The sequence below is a fragment of the Armigeres subalbatus genome, chromosome 2 (assembly GCF_024139115.2).
Source record: "Armigeres subalbatus isolate Guangzhou_Male chromosome 2, GZ_Asu_2, whole genome shotgun sequence".
NCBI lineage: Eukaryota > Metazoa > Arthropoda > Insecta > Diptera > Culicidae > Armigeres > Armigeres subalbatus.
In genome coordinates this window covers 229,330,732-229,350,610 of record NC_085140.1, presented here as the reverse complement: position 1 = coordinate 229,350,610, position 19,879 = coordinate 229,330,732, and the positions used below count along the sequence as shown (strand labels likewise).

General features: G+C 37.0%; 1 protein-coding gene across 7 annotated transcripts in view; it reads right to left on the bottom strand.

Annotated features, from left to right (window-relative positions):
- The window catches only part of LOC134211850 (serine-rich adhesin for platelets), a 110,588-nt gene that overhangs the window by 29,406 nt on the left and 61,303 nt on the right, over positions 1 to 19,879 (bottom strand). For 6 of the 7 annotated variants that reach the window (XR_009979119.1, XM_062689168.1, XM_062689169.1 and 3 more), the window contains 3 exons: positions 9,983 to 10,097; positions 9,141 to 9,778; positions 8,957 to 9,080 (listed from right to left, as the gene is read on the bottom strand). Coding sequence is in view for 6 of the 7 variants with exons in the window: in XM_062689168.1 (XP_062545152.1) it covers positions 8,957 to 9,080; positions 9,141 to 9,778; positions 9,983 to 10,097 (877 nt within the window). In the remaining variant the exon portion in view is untranslated. The remainder of the gene's footprint in view (positions 1 to 8,956; positions 9,081 to 9,140; positions 9,779 to 9,982; positions 10,098 to 19,879) is intronic. The other variant, XM_062689173.1, reaches the window with a different exon arrangement.

Genomic DNA, 19,879 nt, shown 5'->3' with positions numbered 1-19,879 from the left:
CCAAAAATGGAGGTTGGGGATGTGTATTTGAATTCATCACGATTTAAGAGTTGTAGGGGGATTTGAACAAATTTTAAGTTTTTCCCATACAAATTTCCATATAAACATAAATTGACTTCGCGCCACCCCTAAATGGCCACCGAATTGCCTGAAATTTTGCCAGGACTCCTATATTATCAAAATGATGCTTATAGACATATGGGAGTTGGAATTTTCGAACATTTTTGAAATGTGAACTGCCCTAGTGGCCATAGCACCAGTTGTCGCACTAGTGCTTTATATGCCAAATGGCCGATCAAATCACCACAATTCAAGTTCATATCGACAAGGCATATTCATATGATACGATAACACCATTGATCTCTTCCAAAACAAGCAAAGCATAATTGTAAAAATTGATTTTACTTAATTTCATCCTACACTAGTTGTCGTTGACATCCTTTGCACTAGTTGTCGCACTAGTGGTCCCTATTTGGCCAGTCCCATATGAAAACAATGGGATTTGCCAAATAAGGAACCAAAATTAAGAATGGTGCCACAACTGGTGCATGCGTTCCAATTATGGATTAATTAATTTTGAGGCTAATAACAAATTTTATTGTGGTTTTCACAGCTGTTCTAAGGAGCTTGAAGCAAAACCTTTCCCTTGATGCATGAAGTTCACCCACATGCCTTTAACTTATTTTTAAAAAAATAGTTGTTCTTAGGTATGGCGACAATTGGTAGACCCACCCTAATCCATTAATTTCGTAAATTGACCATTTTCAACCCCCTCCATCCCTCCCATCAAACGTTTTATATCAATAATTTTAGAATTGTGTATGGATTGTCACACTTATGTAATTTATGGACGTTCATTAAGGTAAGCAGAGTTTTTGGTTTGGTTAAGGTGAAGGTGGGTTGGGTACCAAAACAAAGCTTTGATAGTATTTGTAAAATAAAAACTGTCATATACTGTAGTAGTATTGGTGTCGTATTAAAAAAAACAAAGAATATTAGTAGGGTGGTTCAAAAAACGACCCAGCACTACCACGCTCACTCGATTCCGTCCCAGGCTCCGAGTGTCCTCCAAAAACCGATTTGTTGAACAAAAAGTGGTTGAGCGCATGCCGGTTCAAGTTTGTATGAAAACTAGTATGGAAACTAAACCTTTTATTACACTGGCTACAGTGCCTCCCCTCCATACGCTGGCGAAAAGAGAATCCACATTAGCTGAAAGCAACATTCCAGAGACTTCACTGAAAGAAAACCGCACCGCAGAAAAGATTCATTGAATACGTAACGCAAAAATAGCATTTTATACCCCACTCACCCCCATGTCACATTTTTTGTATGAAGCATCTGCCCCTGGTGCGATAGATATCACAGACAAATTCTGGGTATTTTGTTGAATTGCACGTTTCACTGATGCCTTCTGAGAAGCCTAATTATCATGCTAAAGATTCGCAACCTCGATTAAAATCGACTCGCAACTATTGGAACGACCATACAATATGGATTGTCTATGGAGTTGAGCTCTTGAATATTTCATCCAGTCATATGGTCTCCCCCCTCGCCAGGGCCCAATGACGAAGCACCACAATCAGAATAATATTAAATTCAATCTCGCCATATAAACTGTCATACAAGCCTGAAACGACTTGTGCACGGTAAGCCTCTATTCAAATCAGCTCAAACCATCGGATGACACCCAAATTATAAATCACAATCGACTGAGCGGGAGCAAAATTATTTTTTGAGCCACCCTAATTATTAGTTTGCTGCTGCCGGTGCCGTTGTTTACATTCGCTCCGCGATCAGTTTTTAATTGCTTTTTTCGGGCAAAAATAGCAGTTTATATTAAGTTTTCGGTTTAAACAAGTGACTGATTTCGAAAAGTGATGTTTAATTTGCATTCCATCAACATTTCGGGCTCCTCATGTGCGGAGAAGTGAGTGAAAACTTGATTTTTTCAGTGCCCTTTGAGAAGAAGTGAAGTGCAGTGATAAGCCCACCAAATCGCGAACGGCTAATAAATTGGCACGAAACTGCTGATTTATGATATTATTCGAGCCGAAATGCATGGGACGCTTTGGATAAACATGTTCATTATCACGGGAAGTGAATAAATATGCTGTGAGCAGGTTAGTAATTTGAATATTAAACTTTTGTTCGATGCTGTTCGATGCATTCGAATGTTGATGAGAGAGGAGTGCGGGAGGTGTGGGGTTGGTCCGTGGGAGGTCCGGTGCCATATTGGCGGCCATCGTGGTACTCTTCCAACTATGTCCTTAACTTCAGCAAAACCAAATTTTGGACTAATTTGCGATTTGGGCGTAACTTATTTTGTAAACAAACATTGTTTTGTGAATTCCGTAGAATGCAAGCGTTTTTCTCCAAAACCAATTCTCTTACATATTTGAGGAAAGCCTATTCTATCGGATACATACCGTAGTTTTCTCAGGAAATGCTTGCTTTAGCAGGAATTCGCTTTGCAATGTTTGTTTACATAATAAATTACCCCCAAATCGCAAATCAGTCCCGAATTGTTAGTTGTGATCACGGCAACCCCTTCCAGCTTCCAGAGGAAATCTCCGAAATTATCTATAAATTTTTAACATTCAGATAATTTTAAATGTTTAGTGTTTTTATCATTATTTTAGATATCTCGGAGATTCATGGGGCCGTCCAGAAACCACGTGGTCATATATGGGGGGAGGGGGGGGTTTGGAAAATGACCACGATAAGCCACATGGAGGGAGGGGGGGTGTTGCTCTCGAACCACGTGGTTTTTTTTACACGAAAAACTTTTGGTGAATAACAAAAGCGGTGAAAAAAATCCAAATCTTTTAAATTTAATGATTTAATCAATGAACGCAAAGCGCATCTTAGGGCCGATGCCCACATAGCGTCTTTTCAACTCAGCGTTGAAAAGACGTAGGTGTACATCGAGAAAAACCGGTAACGCAGCGTCAGTCGTAACGCCGATGCATATCTGCGTTATTTTACCATCTTAGCCTTAGATCCTTTTTCCATAAAAAATTAACGAAAAACCAAGTTGCGATTCAGTCTCAATTCCCACAAAAAAAATTGGAAAGGAAAAATGGAAAAATATTTTTAAAAAATTCCGCCGATGATGGTTTTTGGCATCACGCCGCCGACACTTTTGCGTCAGCGTACGCAGCTACAATTTTGAAAAATGTTCATGTTTTTATAATAATCCAAGAAAAAAACTTTCAAAAGAATTTCTTGTGGATAATCAGGAAAAATCCAGTAAAGAAATTTCATGTAAAAACTTTGACATTACTTTATACAATCCTTATAAAATGCTGGCATTCAGAATGATTTTTGAACAATTCTCTCTGAAAAATTTTGCTCGGAAATTTTGCTACAAATTGTTAATGAAAAAAAAAACAAAACATCTCCAGTGTAATCTCCGAAAAATTTTCCCTAAAGCTCCGAAAAAAATTCCATGTGAATTCTGTCTGAAAATTCAAAACAGTCCCGTGGGAAATACATATAGTTTTCGGTGGAAAAAAATGTTCATATTTTCATATTTTTTTACATTCTAATGAATTTCTTCGCCAAGTTCTTTCGAATCTTCACCAGAAATTCTTATTCATTTCCAAAAGAAGTTTTTCGAACATTTTAAGGAGTACACTTCGACATGTTCAGTCTCAAGTTAGCCTTGCGAGCAAAGGCGTAGGATTGCCCATCTGGAGATGGCGAGTTCGATTCTCGTTCCTGTCTAGGATGTTTTCGGGTGGGAAACATTATCGACACCCTAGGTATAGTGTATCCATCGTACTTGCTACACAAGATATATAATCGTGCAATGGCTGGCATATAAAAGCTTTCAATTTATAACTGAGGAAATGCTAATAGAATATACTAAGTTGAAAAGCAGACCAACTTCCAGTTGGAATATGGAGCCATAGAAGAAGAAGACTTTTAAATTTTTCAAGAAAAAATCTTCTGAATTTCCGACAGATATTAAACAGCCAATGCCACATGAAACACTTTGATATTTCCGTGGATTTTTTTTGTTTTTGGATTTTTTCAAATTTGGAATTTTGAAATGAAATTTTTTCGGAATACTTTTTTACGCTCTTTGTGAATTCTACACATTTTTTTAAAATTTTCCAAGTATTTTTTTCTGTTCGAGGCATTATTTAGAATTTCCACGGAAGAGTCTATGGATTATCTTCAAAAAATTCTTTGGATTTTCAAAGAATAAATCTTTAGAATTCTCAAGGTTTATGTTTTTTTTAATTTGCACCATAAATTTTTCCAAAATTTCATCGGGAATTCATTCTTCTTCGGGAAGTCATTTTGATTTCTTTGTAGGTTCAACTAAACATTGCTTTAAATCTTTACCATGCAAAGATGCACAGGAAATGATTTAGAAATTTTAAGGAATTTTCACATCAGAAAATCTTTAAAATTTTGACTTGATTTTTTAAGGAATTCCTACTGGAAATGCTTCAAAAGTACAACCTTTACAAGTACTACAAAAGTACAATTTTTTCGTTATTTCCACTCGTAAAAACATCGGAATTTCCTCGGGAAATTCATTATTGGTGTTTCAGATGAACTTTTTTCGATTTTATACTGGAAAATCTTGGGAATTTCCATCGGAAATATTTTGGCATATTCCGAATAATTTCTTTTGGAAATTAAAAAAACTGCTGAAAATGTCTAAGAATTTCTTTTGGAAAACGAAAAAAAATTCCATTGGAAATTTAGAAGAATTTTCTTTGAAGATTCATTAAAGTTGCCCAGGATTTTGAAGAAAATCTTTAGAGATTTTGTAAAAAAAAGTAAGCTGGATTTTTTTTCTAATTTATATTGGAAATGTGAAATGTGGAAATGTTTGATGTTTATTGGAATTTTGCATAGTAAATATGCATTTCGGATCCTTCTACGGATTCTTATAGTTCTTCAAAATTTCTACCGAACGTTTTCGGAACTCTTCCACAGAATTTCGGAAAAGAATGTCGTTGAAGTTCTAAAGATTTTTCCGTGGAGACTCCGAAGAATTTCTTGTCAATATTCCGAAGGCTTCCCTTCATCATCCTGAACGTTAAGCCAGTGATTAATATTCAGGAATACGAGATGCTCAAGGTACTCCAAAATGCTCTCAAGTTCAGCCCACTGGTAGATATTTTGCAATGTTCTCATCATCGGTATATACCCAATCCGATGAAATATTCATATGATCCTAATTTTCATTAACATGAGATCCGAGAGACAAGGTACCCAACATTATCTTGAGTCAACATCAAGTTGAAAACATTACAACTTCCAGGACGTTTTGTATAACCTAAAAAGTCTGTATTAGCTTATATAAATAATAATTGAAGTCATATCAACCCAATGGACCTACTGGGATATTATATCATACATCATTCATAAGTTGGATAATTGGATAAATCAAATGATCCAAACTCCAAAATAATAATTGGTCTATAATACATTCATTCCTCTATGAGTCGCTTATAAAAGGACCATTATTGGTTGAAGCATATTCGAGATGTGGAATAGAAGTTCCTTGGAAAATTATTCGAAAGAACCATCTGAGTGACAGAGAAAATATTTTTAGTAAATTTTTAAAAATTTTGTAATTATTTATTTCTAATATTGATTTATTCATGGAATGTTTGTATTTTTTCCGTGGAAAATTTTGATTTCTTCATGAAAAATTCTTTTTTTTTACATTTGCAATTTTTGGTTCAAAAAGTTTTAATTTATTTTTGTTTTGTGGGGGGAGGGGGGTTGAAAATCTTCAAAAATATGACCACGTGGTTTCTGGATGGCCCCCATAGTATTATATACCGACCGTCTATGGTCGGCGTGGAGTGATGTCTGTGTGTTTGAGTGCACAAAATCTAACCAATTTTGCGGTACTTATGCTTATCCGATTTGCTTCTACATAATAAAAGTGCGATCCCTATCTTCTATATCTATGAATAGAAATTATTTTCCGTTCAACGGTATATGAAGATTTTCTTTCGGATTGAAAAGATAAATTATAAAGTCAATGCATTGAAAGTCTTTCAATTTTTGTTGATTAAAATTTATTTATTTTAATCTATATGAGTGTTGAACTTGCAAACTGATATAAAATTGCTCACTTTGTGTTCTACTTCCATAGTAATTCCATAGATGATTCTGGTATTATTGTCTAAAATGACAAAACCTGTTCATAATTTTTTTTTTGATATTTGTACAACTAGGTGATTGTTCCCCGTTCTATATTTTAGGGTCATACCATTTGCACTTTCATAAGAAAATAAAGAAGAATTCCAAAATGCTCCAAAGATTCGTGCGCATGTTACTTTTTTATAATTTGTAGATCGACTACTTGAACAAAGATATTTCCTGCACGATGATCATTCTGTAGCCATCGAAGTGGCTTCCAACTACAAGAAGCTTATTCATTACGTCATAAGCAATAAATCGAGATAAAAATATTTTCTATTATCAGTTATCGAATAAGACTGAATTATAATGAAATAAAATGATTCAACACAAAAAGTCAAACTAATTTTGATATTTTTTTATATCATCTCAAATAAATTAAAACAAAACAGGAACTGAATTAGATATTTTTCTGATATAAAGACTTATAGAAAATAATTAAATGATAACTAATCTAGTTTGAAAATCTTGATATCGCATAATATTTGTTCGATCAAACGAGTAACTAAATAAGATATCAGTATTTTGATATCACTATATGATCAATGAATCAAAATAATATCAAATTGAGATATTTTTTGTTTTTGTTCTATATAGTTATTATCATAATGAAAACTCATTATGTAAACCGTAGAAAATATGCTCAATATCAAAATAAGTTTTTTTTTTGTTTTCCGTGAGCTTGAGCTTGATTGACTGCTCGTAGTTGCTACTCCATTATTACCAGATCAGCTGTTCTTGCACAGGGAACCAACAGATGTTTGCTTGGGACTAGCACACATCTTCAATGTACAAGTACTGGTGATCTCATTTGTTAGGTCATATTGGCGCCTGCCACGTCAGAATGCAAGTCAATGTAGGAAAGGGGGAGGAAATGATGATGCAATCACTCGCCCACTGCAAGCCGAATATACCTCTGCACTTGCCACGAGTTCATGCGGAATTTGTTGGAATTTCTGGGTTAGGTTGGAGAGGCAGAGGTCCGTCTTGGTTAACGAGCTGCCAATGTGATAGATAGGAGGAGGTAACTGATGGAATTTCTAATTGGATGTAGGAAACGAGCTCTATAAGTTCATTTCCAATTCTAGCAGATTACTGTTAGAATACTCAAGTTGAAGGTATAGGAATAGTAATGGAAACGGTATGGAAGTCCATTTCCAGTTCTAGCGATTGCTAGAACATGAGAAATATAGAGAAAGATACAAAGTAGGATAATGGAACGGACCTGGGATTGAACCCACGATCTCCTGCGTATGAGGCAGAAGCAGTAGCCATATGACTACCAAGCCCGCTTAGGTTTTTTTTCTTTTTTTTTTTTTCGTGGTATCAAAAATTGTTATCATTTTGTTTATTTGGATACAACATTTAGTTCTCAACTTTTGATGTGATTACTATCAACTCGACCAAATGGTCACCAACATTTGATATTGCAAATGAAAGTATCAAAATATCAAAATAAGTTTTCAGTTTGTTTTCATTCTCTGCTCGGGTCTGGATCGGACTTTGGACTCAAAAGTTTTGGCAAAATACTATTTTTCCAGAAAGTCACCGATACCGCTAGGTGGTGATTATTCCACCTAGCGGTATTGGTGGGTTTGGGTTTGGAGATTTAAAGAGAATTATTTAAATTTAATTCTCTTTAAATCTCCAAATTCTCCAAACCTAAACCTCAAACCCACCAATACTGCTAGTGACAGTTCGAAAATTAGAAAATCACCCGGTCATAACAATGGCTGGTGCTACCCTGCAATTCCAAAAAGACATCGAAGCAAAACCATCACCACAGACAAATAAGGGAAGCCTTCGGCTACCTGTCGGTGGTGTTGATTTGCATGGGAGTGCTATCAGATTGAACAAATCGACGTTTGAATCTTTGTTTACAAAATCACATACGTCCTTTTGAGTAAGTACCCGAGAAATAAGTATTTTTTAGAATGTCTGATCTCATAGTCTGATCTAGCCAATTTTCACATACACACATACATACATACAGACATCACCTCAGTTCGTCTAGTTGAGTCGATTGGTATATAACACTATGGGTCTCCGGGCCTCCTATCAAAAATTCGTGTTTGGAGTGATCATATAACCCTTCGGTACAACTTTGTTGTACGACAAAGGCAAAAAACAGAGAAAAAAAGTTTAACAAAAATAACGATATTAGGCTGAAATAAAAATGAAATCAGCTAGTATGAGTAGGCAAGCGTTACAACGAGCTTGTTGCAAACATGCCAACTAGATTTAAGCTGATATTTGTAAGCATTTCCCGCAGACTTGACTATAGGAAAATAAAAAGACATGCGCTTCAAAGTATCCATAAATTATGCTTGGGAAACAATACGTTGGGTAAATAATAAATGTGTAAATAAATATATGCCAATATATTAATGTTTTAGATGATGTTAACAGCTCTGAGCTCTCGTAGCTTTTTCTTACCAGTTAAAACTATTATTTAATTCGCATGAATTGGATGAATGTGTTCAAAATTTTTATACATGCTTCGTAAGATTATGCAGGAAAAATATAATTTTCATCTTTCGACCCTTTGCTTGAATTACTGTTGATTATCCGAAAATTGTTTATCCTGGAGAATTTCGTTTCAATGGACCTACTACTTCTAGCTTTGATAAATAGTTCTCGTCGTTTCTAATGTTCAAAGTTTTTATGTTTTACTTTATCAGTATACGAACGATGTAGCCATCATTGCTACATTACTGATACGCTGCAATTCGTGTATCATAAACTTTAAGAAGGTAAAATGTTACTCAAGACTCACAGAACTTCGGGTTTCGGTGAAATTGCTCAGATCGTTCATAGGAAAAAGAGCTGATCCGCGATTGCGTTTAGCTCGGCCCTTTGGTGTTCGCGAATCCAACTCTTCAGTTGGTGAATCACAAAATCTGGAATTGAAATAGTATAGCATATAATTCGAGTATAATAAAATTGAAGCATAGACGTACCGTGGTGGTGCCCAGTCATGTTTTGTACAGTCTATTAGAGTACCGACGTAGGTTTTACCTCGCCATGTAACATTAACAACTAAAACTCCTCCCTCGGTTTCATGCCAAACAATACCCTCCAACGTCACAGACGTACCGGGTTCACAAGGCCCTAAGCAGTCAGGCTCGGTGATAGTGCCAACCGATGTCCCAACACACACATCCACCATATCTTTTGGATCAGATTTATGGCGTTTGGCCGGTGGTGGACTAGTGCTATTTTTATCATCTTTCTGTAACGACGGTCCCGCCTCACAGCTTGATAGGTGCGAACTACTGCTGGACGCAACAGACACATTACTAGCGGATGACGATCCAGCTGCTGAAGACGACCCCGAAGCTAGAGCACTCAATAAACTGGATGGGGGTGTCGTTGATTGAAGCTGCGACTTTAGTACATTGTTCGTTGAGCTCGTGCTACTGCTGCTAGAACCGGAGCTGTTGGTGCCGGTGCTGCTGCTGCTGCTACCACTGCCAGCACTACTGCTACCACTAGATGAGGTAGAGTGTTGAAGGTTCGACAACTGTGAGTTGTTTGCGGCCGCCGCGGAAGAGATCTGTGATGATGAATGGATTATGATTGGTACTACAGGTTTACTCTGCGACCCAGTGTTACAAAAGAATGAGCATCGGGAAAAGAAAAGAAAAAGTATATGGCAATTTTTTACTCGTAGAGTTCAATTACTCAAACTAGTAAGATATGAAATACAAATGTTTTTTTTTTATATTTTCGAATCATTTTCCTTTATGATGAACAAACAGGGTAACAGTTGAGACGAGCTTTATCATTGTTTGGTATTTACCTTACTAATGTCCTTTGAGGACGGTGGGCCAGGAGCGTTTGGAGTATTACTACTACTACTTAACGAAGAACCCGTATTTGAATTCGAAGAGAATAAACTATTTGCAGAGGTTGTACTGAAACGAGAAGAAAAGAATCAATAGTTAGCTCTAAATAAAAATGAATAAAAATGCTTGTGTTTAAATTATTTTTGACGTAGGACTACGTCTTTGTTTTCAAATTTGCAGAAATAAGACTGTCACGAAAACAATGATAGGTTTTGATAATTTCTCAACGGATTTTCATAATTTTGTCATCAATTGGGTTTTTTAGGGGTATTGAGATTATTACATATCTTGAATCTATCATAATAACTGAGTCTAAATCCAAAATTTCATGAATTTTGGTGCACGGGAACTATTTTAAATCAGTTTCGAAAAAACTAATAACATCGCGTATTGAACACCCCTAACTAGATTTTACTATGGGCCGAGCAGTCAACATGTGAGCTAACTGCCAAGCATCAAATATAGGGTCTATGAGTGTGAAAAAAATATGTTGAAGCTCAGAAAAATGCGTTCTTATCGGATGAATAAAAAAAATCAGCATGTTTTTCAAAATTAAAAAACCCAATTGGTTGCAAATACACTGTAACAATGATTTTATACAAACATAATGATACACAATATGGGCTTTTCTTAGCCTAACGGTAAAATGCGCGGTTATAAAGCAAGACCATGCTGAGGGTAGCTGGGTTTGATTCCCGGTGTCGGTCTAGACAATTTTCGGTTTGGAAATTGTCTCGACTTTCCTAGGCATAAAAGTATCATCGTGTTAGCCTCATGATATACGAATGCAAACATGGTAACTAGGCTTGGCTTATTATTAGAAACCTCGCGGGTAATAACTGTGGAAGTGCTGAATGAACACTAAGCAGCGAGGCGGCAATGTCTCAGTGGGGGATGTAATGATAAGAAGAAGAATGATACACAATCTACATGTAATAATGACAAATTAAAATAATGCACGTTCTCTCTTGGTGTCCTGAGAGAGACGGCTAGGTGGTGTCCACTACAGGATATGACGAGCTTTCATATGAGATTTTGGTCCATCGGTCAAATCCCGAAAATATATTTTCATTGCGTATTACGCATTTTGTCTACAGCAATTAGTTTGCTGTATTCATAGCTGACCGTTTGTGTAGTTTGTTTCTCATTCTATTTGGGCACCTCAATCAATTATTGTTATTTGGCATTAACGATTCGAAGTCTGTGTCTGGAGCAAACACTGCTTAACATTTTATTGTCTAAATTAAGGCTTTTTTCTTGATTCCAGACACAGACTCAACTAACAAAACTGACGCAATCTAATACAAATGACACAGACCCAATCGTATATTTTCAACTATTCGAACAAAATAAAACGAGCCGTAATACAACCTTATCTAACAGAGAACCGAATCATGAAAAATGCTCAAGTCTACTAGTGACGAAAAATCTGACTAGAGGACTAGCAGACTAGAAACTTAACCTAAGCCACAAATCTCAAAAAACTAAATCTATTCTAAAACCTCTTAAACGGTAGCGAATCCCAACAAACATTTTTTGAACGCTAACGAGTCTTGGCAAATTGTCCTATGATCAGATACACTACACTAAACTAACTCTGTTGATCCTACATTGAATTAAACTACAAATGAATCAGACACTAAACAATCAAATCAATTCTTGCCGTAATATCAAATCATCATTCCTACCATTGTGGGTTATTTAGCTGGGCGCCAGTGTAACCAGCCCCACGTTACAATTATTTTAAACAAACATGAAGATGCACAATCAACATGTAGCAAATAGCAAATTAAAGTAATGCACGTTCTCTCTAGGTGCCCTGAGAGAGACGACTAGGTGGTGCCCTGAGAGAGACGACTAGGTGGTGCCCTCTACGGGATATGACGAGGTTTCATATGAGATTTCGGTCCTTCGGTCAAATCGTGCAAATAATTTTTTATTGCGTATTGCGCATATTATCTACAGCAATTAGTTTGGCACCTCGAATCAATTAGTGCAGTGGTGCTCAGCACTTTGGATGTTTTTTTTGCCTTAATTTGCTTCTCACACAATAAAAATGAGCATTGATTTCACGCACTGTAAGTTTACTTTGATCGCGTCGTACGGAGTGATATTAACACCAATATTAGTTTTAATACGCACAGCTGATAGATATATTTAAAAGATTTCGTGCAAGTACTAACTTGTAAGGTCAAAGCTCAATTTTATTGTGTTAGAAGGAAATTAAAGAAAAAAAAACCCTGATTAATCCATCTAGCGGTAATAATAATTTTGGCCATTACTCTTTAGTCTGATCTGGCCATGTTTCAATAGGTGAACTCGGCGCCGACGTACGTCGAATAAGACGTACCCGGATGGGCGAGATGATCCTCGAGCTGAAGCGGGGCGTCTCGCAAAAGGGCGCCGCCTACAAGAATTTGGCGGAGGAAGTCCTAGGCGAGACGGTCAAGGTGGGGGCGCTTACGACGGAGGTGAATCTAAGGGTTAAAGACCTGGACGAGATCACCGAAGTCGGAGAGCTCGTCACGGCACTGCGGCGACAGTGTGAAGTGAAGACGCCCACCGCAGCCATTCGGCTACGGAAAGGTCCGACAGGGATGCAGGCAGCATTGTTTCGGCTATCTGCAGCAGACGCCTCCAAAGTAGTCAAGTTAGGGAGTGTCAAGGTGGGATGGTCGGTGTGCCCTGTGAGCATATACGAACAACCCGAAGTTTGCTTCAAGTGCCTGGAACCGGGGCACAAGCAATGGGACTGCGAAGGCCCTGACAGAAGCAAGCTCTGTCGACGCTGCGGATTGGAGGGACATAAGGCACAATGCTGCACGAACCCTCCCAATTGTTTGATTTGTTCCAGCAAAGTCACGATGTTCGATGCTGCAAGAACACGCAGCTAACCTCGAGGGTGCGTCGTGCAATGGCCCCCCTTTGAAGCATTACTTTCTGGTTGTACCGAAGGGACTATGGGCTTGGCGGCAATGGAAACGGTTTAGCGGGTCGGGATGTAGTCCTGCCTCTCTCGTTTGCTGTTGGAGGTGGTCCCTAACCCCGCACTTCCTGGACTACCCAGGATGTCTGTTGAGCAGATTCCCCCTCCATTGCTTAGGAAGAAAAAAAAAACACACACACACAGACATCACCTCAATTCGTCGAGCTGAGTCGATCGGTATATAACACTATGAGTCTCCGGGCCTTCTATAAAAAGTTTGTTTTTGAAGTGATCATATAGCCTTTACGTATACTTAGTATACGAGAAAGGCAAAACGCCCAAAATGCTGGGCATCACTGAATTAGTGCTATTTGGCATTAACGATTCGAGGTATGTGTCTGGAACAAACACTACTTAACATTTTATTGCCTAAATTAAGGCTTTCTTCTCGATTTCAAAAACAGACTCAACTAACAAAACTGACGCAATCACAGACTCAATCGAATATGTACAACTATTCGAACAAAATAAAACAAATCGTAACAATACCTAAGATTCAAAATCAGCATCGAAATCTAGAACTTTTCAATAGTAAACTATTGATTTGTGCTTCATCACAAACACTATTTCTTCCCACAATCAGTTAATAAATTATCGTATGTTGTTACTCCCTTCTATCAGTTTGCACCAATCCATTTGGATAATTTATGACATATGTTTAATTACGGAATTGATTGGTGGGTAAATTGTTAGGGGGAATGGTCAATGAGAATAGATAGAAGGTGAGGAAGAAGACCAAATGCAAGTGTATTAGTGGATAATGGAAAATGTAAACATCAAATGGTGACGTACATATTTGCACGGCTTCTTATGGGAGCTGTTTCGAATGTAGTAGTGGAAGCTTTTTCGCCATACACGAAAGGCATGCATACAATATATGGATTTCCATACCTTAGTATTTATTTTCATTGGGGAATGGTCTTCAACGCCCTTGCCCTGAGTCCAGATCTGCTCCCTCAAATCGCTGCCATTATTGAAGGAGAAGAATCGTAGCTCGCTACAGTTTGCTCTATTATAATCATCGTTTCATTTTCTCCCATTTCCTGTTAATTCTAGCGGAACCTTGGCTGTGGAATTATGACCATATCATGAAATCATAAATACATTCAATTTTGTTTAATACTATGATAATTCTTTACATATTTCCGTGATATTTTTTTACATATTTCCGAATGTTACGTTTTTATTCCATATAGCAAAGCAAGAGAAACAAAATTGAGTTTTTGGTGCAAAGGGGAGGCTGGATAGACTAGATCCTTGCTGCTCCTCGAAGAGAATAGAATTTTGTTTCAAGTAATTTCGCTGCATGATTCCATAGTTTTATTTGGTGTAAACATATGCATATTCTCGAAAAAATCATGAAAAACGAGCTGGCATATTTTGGTTCCCGGACGTGATCAGATGGGTAGGTTCTCCCGATGGAGTTTCATAGCAAAATGTTTACATTGTACTGTAATAATGCAAAAAAGGTTGGAGGGTCCACTATTGATTGAGGGTCCACTATTGGGCACTTTACCCTATATAAATTCCTATTTTGGAGTTTTAGTGTTTTGGTGTACAACGGAAATTGTCCCGTCACTAGTTCCACCGGGGCACTCCAGAGGGTCCCGGAGGTTATCAAAGGCGTCCGTGGTCCTCTTCGAAAAAAAAAAAAAACAAAATATGTCGATTCTAGAAAAATCATGAAGAAAGAACCGTCACATGCCAGGTTTTGGTGTTAATCTGAAATTGTTACCTATCGCCGGTTTCCTTAAGACACTCTACAGGTTTCCGGACGAGGCCAATAGGGTCAATAATTCTCTTTGGCACAAAAATATAGCTTCTTCTTCTTCTTCTTCTTCTTCTTCTTATTGGCATTACATCCCTACACTGGGACAGAGCCGCCTCGCAGCTTAGTGTTCATTAAGCATTTCCACAGTTATTAACTGCAAGGTTTCTAAGCCAGGTTACCATTTTTGCATTCGTATATCATGAGGCTAGCACGATGATACTTTAATGCCCAGGGAAGTCGAGACAATTTCCAATCCGAAAATTGCCTAGACCGGCACCGGGAATCGAACCCAGCCACCCACCCTCAGCAGTGGAGTCCTTGTTCCTATTCGACACAAACTTATGCTCATATTTCTAAAATCATGAATATCAACCAATTCTATATATATTTTGTTATGAACTAGATTATTTGTTCCTAATAAAAATGTTATTGCATGCATTGCTCCTTAAAAAACTGTCCCGTGAAACCTCAAGGATACAATCTTGCAATCAAATTCCAACAAACAGATTGAATCACGTGTGAACCTTCACGCAAGAATCTTCGGATTCAAATTTTCGGCTAATGATTTACGTTCTGCTTGAATCACGTAGTTTGCTGTCATTCATTCTCTCAGTTCATTGCTTTGTGGAATCACCCGTATCAAAAATCGCTTTGGTTCATTTGAAGAGATTTCACCATACTGCAAATGAACGGGAACAAACTGTCAAAGCAATGATCGCATTCGTCAAGAGTCACGCGTGTGAATGAATTCTTCCATCCTTGGTGGTAGGAAATGCCTGCTAGCTGGTTGGACGGCCTCATTTGCCCTCTCTTTAATAAAGGGCACAGACTGGAGTGCGCCAATTACCGAGGAATAACCTCCTTAATTCGGCGTACAAAATTATGTCATCTGTTGATTGATTTCAAGGTGGCGTACGATTCAGTGAAACGGAATGAATTATGGAAAATTATGCTTGAACATGGTTTTCCGGCGAAACTGATACTGCTGATTCGTATATGCTGATATATGTCGTGGAAGAGGCTTTTGTGCCTTTTAAGAGGGAGACAGCGAGGATTGGACTCACGATCAATACCAGCAAAACGAAGTACATGGTTGCTGGCAATCAACGTGGGTTCATTAGTGGTGGTGGTAGCGAAATGGTGCTGGATGGTAAAAAAATGAAGTGGTAGAAGAATTTGTGTATCTTGGAACATTAGTGACGTGCGATAACGATGTTACCCGCGAGGTGAAAAGGCGTATTTCAACTGCAAATAGGGCTTATTACGGACTTCGTAAAAGTCCCGTAGTCTGCAAACGAAAACAAAACTCGCGCTATATACTACTCTGATTCTTCCAGTGGCTTTATACGGCCATGAAACATGGACGTTAAAGGAGGCTGATCGGAGAACTTTCGGAGTGTTTGAGCGTAAGGTGCTGCGGACAATACTCGGCGGTAAACAGGAGAACGGTATCTGGCGGCGTCGCATGAACCACAAATTGTACCAGGTGTATAAATATGGATATTATTAAGCTTATACAACACGGCAGACTACGATGGGCTGGTCACGTTGTTCGTATGCCGGAAGAACGTCAAGCGAAGATAATATTTAGTAGAGAACCCGGAAGAGGCCGCAGGCTTCGTGGAAGGCCGCGTACACGATGGCTTTTTGCAGTTGAAGGGGACCTGAGGGCGCCCAATGTTCAGGGCGACTGGACGCGATTGGCCCAGGATCGAGTCCAGTGGAGAAGGATACTCCATTCGGCATAGGTTCATCGAAAAGCTGTAGCGCATCAATCAGCGGGGCAATTTTTATTTTTATTTTATTTTATTTTATTGATGTATAAGGGGGCCGGGGGCCAAGTCACCGATGTGAATTTGAAATTCATATCGTCCATGATACACCAGGGACTAAAGGATAGGCTTCACAACATCTTTACCCATGGGGGTTTTAAGTTTTGCGGGATATACTGCTAGTATATCACTGCCTTAGGAGTATGGGCAGGTTGGGGATATTTTTATGATGAATATTAAAGCTGTGTAGAGATGTCGGTTATAATATTTGATTATATGTATCAACTTTGAATCCAATTATAAATCACAAAGAGCTTCCCTTGTATTTAGGCGGTTAAACAAATGTGTTTGTTAGTATGTCGTGTTGATATCTGTATTCTTCCAGTTAGAGTTGTCTGATGTTACAAATTATAGTTGTCCAGCAAGGTAACCCTTACAAATCCTTACTCCTAAATGATCAGTCTATTCGTCATTACAGTCTGCTGTTAAGGCCTGATCTAAATAGTTCTTATAAAAAGTCTCTTTCAATATTGTTCGGAGTATTCAGTGTGAGTGGTATTGTTTCGAAGTAGTTTTTTCATCAATAGCGTTGAAGTAATGTCCCCATCAAACAAAAGAATCTTTAAAAGTTTGTTCAAAATTTTAATTTTCAATTGCGAGTCAGTGTTAATACAATTATGTTGATGTGTATATGGTATAGGCGATACATCTCGTTAAATTTGAATTGCTGACTATATTTCAAATAAACACCTTTCATGAAAACGTATTTTGAAACTAAAATATCGTATTACAATTTGATGAATATCAATAATCGTCCAAAGTTTTGAAAATTATCTAGTGAAAGCAGTCGAAACTGAATCGAAAAGCCAAAATGGGCCACAGTTCAGAACCGTTCACCAAACAATCTTCAAAAATTTGAGCCTGCTATTTTAACAACTACATATTTTGAAGAACCATGTTCCAAGAAAACGCCTGATACTATCTTTGTAGACTTATGACGGCCTTGCATAGCATCATCATTGTCTCGGAACTAGATTCAGTCAGTAAAAATTTCAAACCATTTCGTGAGCTTCCATTTGATGATGGGCTTAAAAAGACATTGATTGATCCTCCTCACGACCTTAGGTGGTCAAACTATTAGTCATGTAGATAAAAGGATAGTGGATGAAAGCATCATATGGTCTGTATACTGAACTATGAACTACAATTGGTGCAATGGATGATCGTTTGCTTCCCAGTCTTTTGTGTTAGTATTTTGTTAGTTAAGACTGGTACTAGACCCTGTCGGAACCTCTGCAGCATATACTCAAGATGTTAGATCATGCGACACCTTCTCTAAGTATTTGCAAGGAGGTATGATATATCAAGTGTTTAATTATTTTCTATATATTGGCAAAAAATACTCGACGCGTTTCTGTTAAATTGAAATGTTACCGGGTTTGAAGTACGTACTTCAGTACTGCTTAATAGTGTAACCATACTCGGATGCAATTAAATTCATCTCGTTTTCGTCTAACGGTAATGTGTTGAGTACTAATAATACTAGCAATGTGTACTAAGGTACAGTGGGGCAAGTGGGTAAAGAAAATCGTATAGTTCATGTTCATAAAGTCATAAAAGCTGAACATAATATTGAAAATGATCATATTTATGACAAAACGAATCATCTATTCAATCTTTATATGCCTGACAACAAGATGTTTGAAAAATACTTCTAGGATCCAAAATATTTGGAAAACCAAAAAACCTGTTTGAATTTTTCACTTGCCCCACTTGTGGGGTAAGTGAAAAAATCTTTTGAAAAGAGGATTTTTCAATATAAAATCACATTTTCTGTTCATATTTTTCATGCAAACGATAATTATACTGAATAGAGTATAACTGTGATCTGTTGTGATGCTTTTTGATTCTTCATGAAAGTCTCTGGAGTGCACTGCAGTGCCTCCATTTTTTTTGTTTTCTTTACTTCAACATTTCTATTTCATCTTCATTTGTGTCTAACATTACTTTCTATTTCAGGTTTATAGTAAGATAATGAACCTTGGCGATAGTTTTTTTTTGTGTATACAGAAAAATTATCTTTGAAATATTCATCAAACTAGGAATCGTCAGTGTTGTGATTCATTAACAATCCACTTAGGATTTCAGTAGAAGAGCCCATATTAACAAATGGATAAATCTTCTAAATTTTGACTAAATAAATCATAGCAGTTAATATATTTGAAATTGTATTGATATGTATTCAAGTTCTATAAATACCATTTTTACGAATTATTTATCAAACATGGAATATTTAATACACTGACACGCTTTGCACTTTCGGTTATTGATTTTTTATAGCCATATATCACTCTGACAGCCAAAAGCCTTCGAATGAGTTTGAATTGGTATTATTTGTTAATATACACTTAATAGAAATTATTTTTGTTTAAAAAAATAGAGAATAGCATTCAATGTCGGACAATTTTCACTTGCCCCACCGTGGTAAAAAAAAACAGGCAAAACAATAAAATATTTTTTTCAAAATTCTTGATGTTCATATCCCAATTTTCATGGCTGGAATTCAAAACTACAGAGAAAATCAACTTATCAAAGCACTTATTGAATGTGTTATGGAAACCAACATCAAAAAATATTTGTATTTATTGACACCCAAAACAACTTGTGCAAAAGATAAACTTGGTAGGTTAATAAACTTTTACTCTCGCATGTTGAAATGATTCATTATTTCACGTTTCACTTATTCAACGCATTGATTTGAATGACCTTGTATGATGGTGTAGTGAAATTGAAGAATTCTGTGCTTCATCAGTGAAATACTTGCGTTTTTTTTCACTTACCCCCAGGGGCGTCTCGTGGACTTTTGCTACACCTGTTCTACCATGCTGATAAAAAAATATTCATCAAGCTGAGTGGTTTCGAATGAAAGTTGTGCATTTAATCTAATATTACAACCTTTTGTTGTACAACTTAATCAAATATTAGAAAAAAAAACTATTTAAATAGAAAGGATTTACAAAACAATAAATAGCTTATTAATCTCTTTTGTTACAAAAATGCTTTAAATTTAGATGCACTTAAAATTTTAAACTCTCGCAAATCGTCTGAAATCTAACTTGATAACAGTTGGCAATAACTGGATATTGCTCAGAATAGAGATCTTTCAAATCGGCTCATTCCACCATTCGGGGTACACGGGTCCCATCGCCGCTAATATTTAAACTCTCACATATTTTGTTGCTATGAAAGAAATGTTATTAACCATTATTAGTACAATAATAATACAATTATTCAGTTCAATCAAAGTTAATTGCCTATTTCC